The 1238-nt window shown below is 35.8% G+C and overlaps 1 protein-coding gene across 1 annotated transcript in view; it reads right to left on the reverse strand.

Moving 5' to 3' along the window:
- Positions 1-1238, reverse strand: part of MYOM2 (myomesin 2) — a 117500-nt gene that overhangs the window by 35398 nt on the left and 80864 nt on the right. The window contains exon 28 of the mRNA XM_011968596.1: positions 605-672. Coding sequence (XP_011823986.1) covers positions 605-672 — 68 coding nt within the window. The remainder of the gene's footprint in view (positions 1-604; positions 673-1238) is intronic.

The raw sequence follows: 1238 nt of genomic DNA on the forward strand, positions 1-1238 counted from the left end.
GGAATCATCTCTTTATTGAAACTATCTGTTTACTTTTCTCTCTTATCCAGTAGACAATAAGAAACTAGTTTGGGGGTAAAAATAATGCATTATTGATCTTTTTCCCCCATCCCCCTATCCTGAGACAGTCAAATACTAGGCGGTTATTAAATTGAAGGTTTGCTGCTTAAAAAATAGATTTTTATATTTAGTAATAAAACATTTCATTACTACATTGTTAAATGAAACTGAAAAAAGCATCTTGTCTCCAAAGCATGCCTTTTCTTTCCTGATGAACTCGTATGAGCAGCACCTCCAGTGTATTTCAGCAGGGCACTCTTTCTCATAAACTCAATAATGGTTTAAGTAAAATTTTTGTAATCCAACCTTCCGTTGCGTCCCATAACACTGTAATCTTTTCATGAAGAAGAAAAGACAAGCACTAAAGTCCAAGTAACAAAAACTCCACAGGACCCAAAAGCCACTCTGCCCATCCGCAGTTACACAGACACCACACGTTTCATCACCAGCGCCACAGACTTGGCCACAGCTGCTCCCTGAAAGGCCCCTCTGATAGTAACCAGAACGAGACTTATTGTTTCCCCATTAGAACCAGGTTTCTCACCTTGCAAACAAGTCGAACTTCACATTCTTCTGTGACGTCCCAGTGCAAGTACTCAGCAAAATGAGGGCCTAAGGAGGAAAAAAGGAAAAACAACTTTTTAAAAAGGAAAAAGGAAGTAAACAAATAAATATGTAGCTATTATATCTATACCTACACATATATGCATGGTGTGTATATATAATACAAAAACATGTATTATATATATTTAGGTAATGCATTTTTGGCAGAAGACAATAGCTGTGCAGAATGAAACTGAGATAGTTTTCAGGCCTGGGATGTCGACACATGTTAACACTGATTCTCCACTGGAATCTGTGCTTCCTGGTAGGAGCACACCATCTGATGGCTCCTCCTTACTGACATCTCATATCTATTGCTCTTTAGAAAGGAGACTATTGAAATAATTATACTTTGTTTCCCAAAGTATATGTTTAACCGAACATTCAACAACACGGTAAATAATATCTTTAATAAGAGCATAGACATGAGATGAAGAAATAACAATTTGACCTAGCAATTGTGTAAAACACATTTTCTTTAGATAGCATTCAAAATCAAAGATGGGTTTATGTAGGGTTTTTTTAAAATGTTAATCATTTTTATTTAAAATACATGTAGGAATAAGTCATACACT

Source organism: Mandrillus leucophaeus, unplaced genomic scaffold, assembly GCF_000951045.1.
Source record: "Mandrillus leucophaeus isolate KB7577 unplaced genomic scaffold, Mleu.le_1.0 Scaffold85, whole genome shotgun sequence".
NCBI lineage: Eukaryota > Metazoa > Chordata > Mammalia > Primates > Cercopithecidae > Mandrillus > Mandrillus leucophaeus.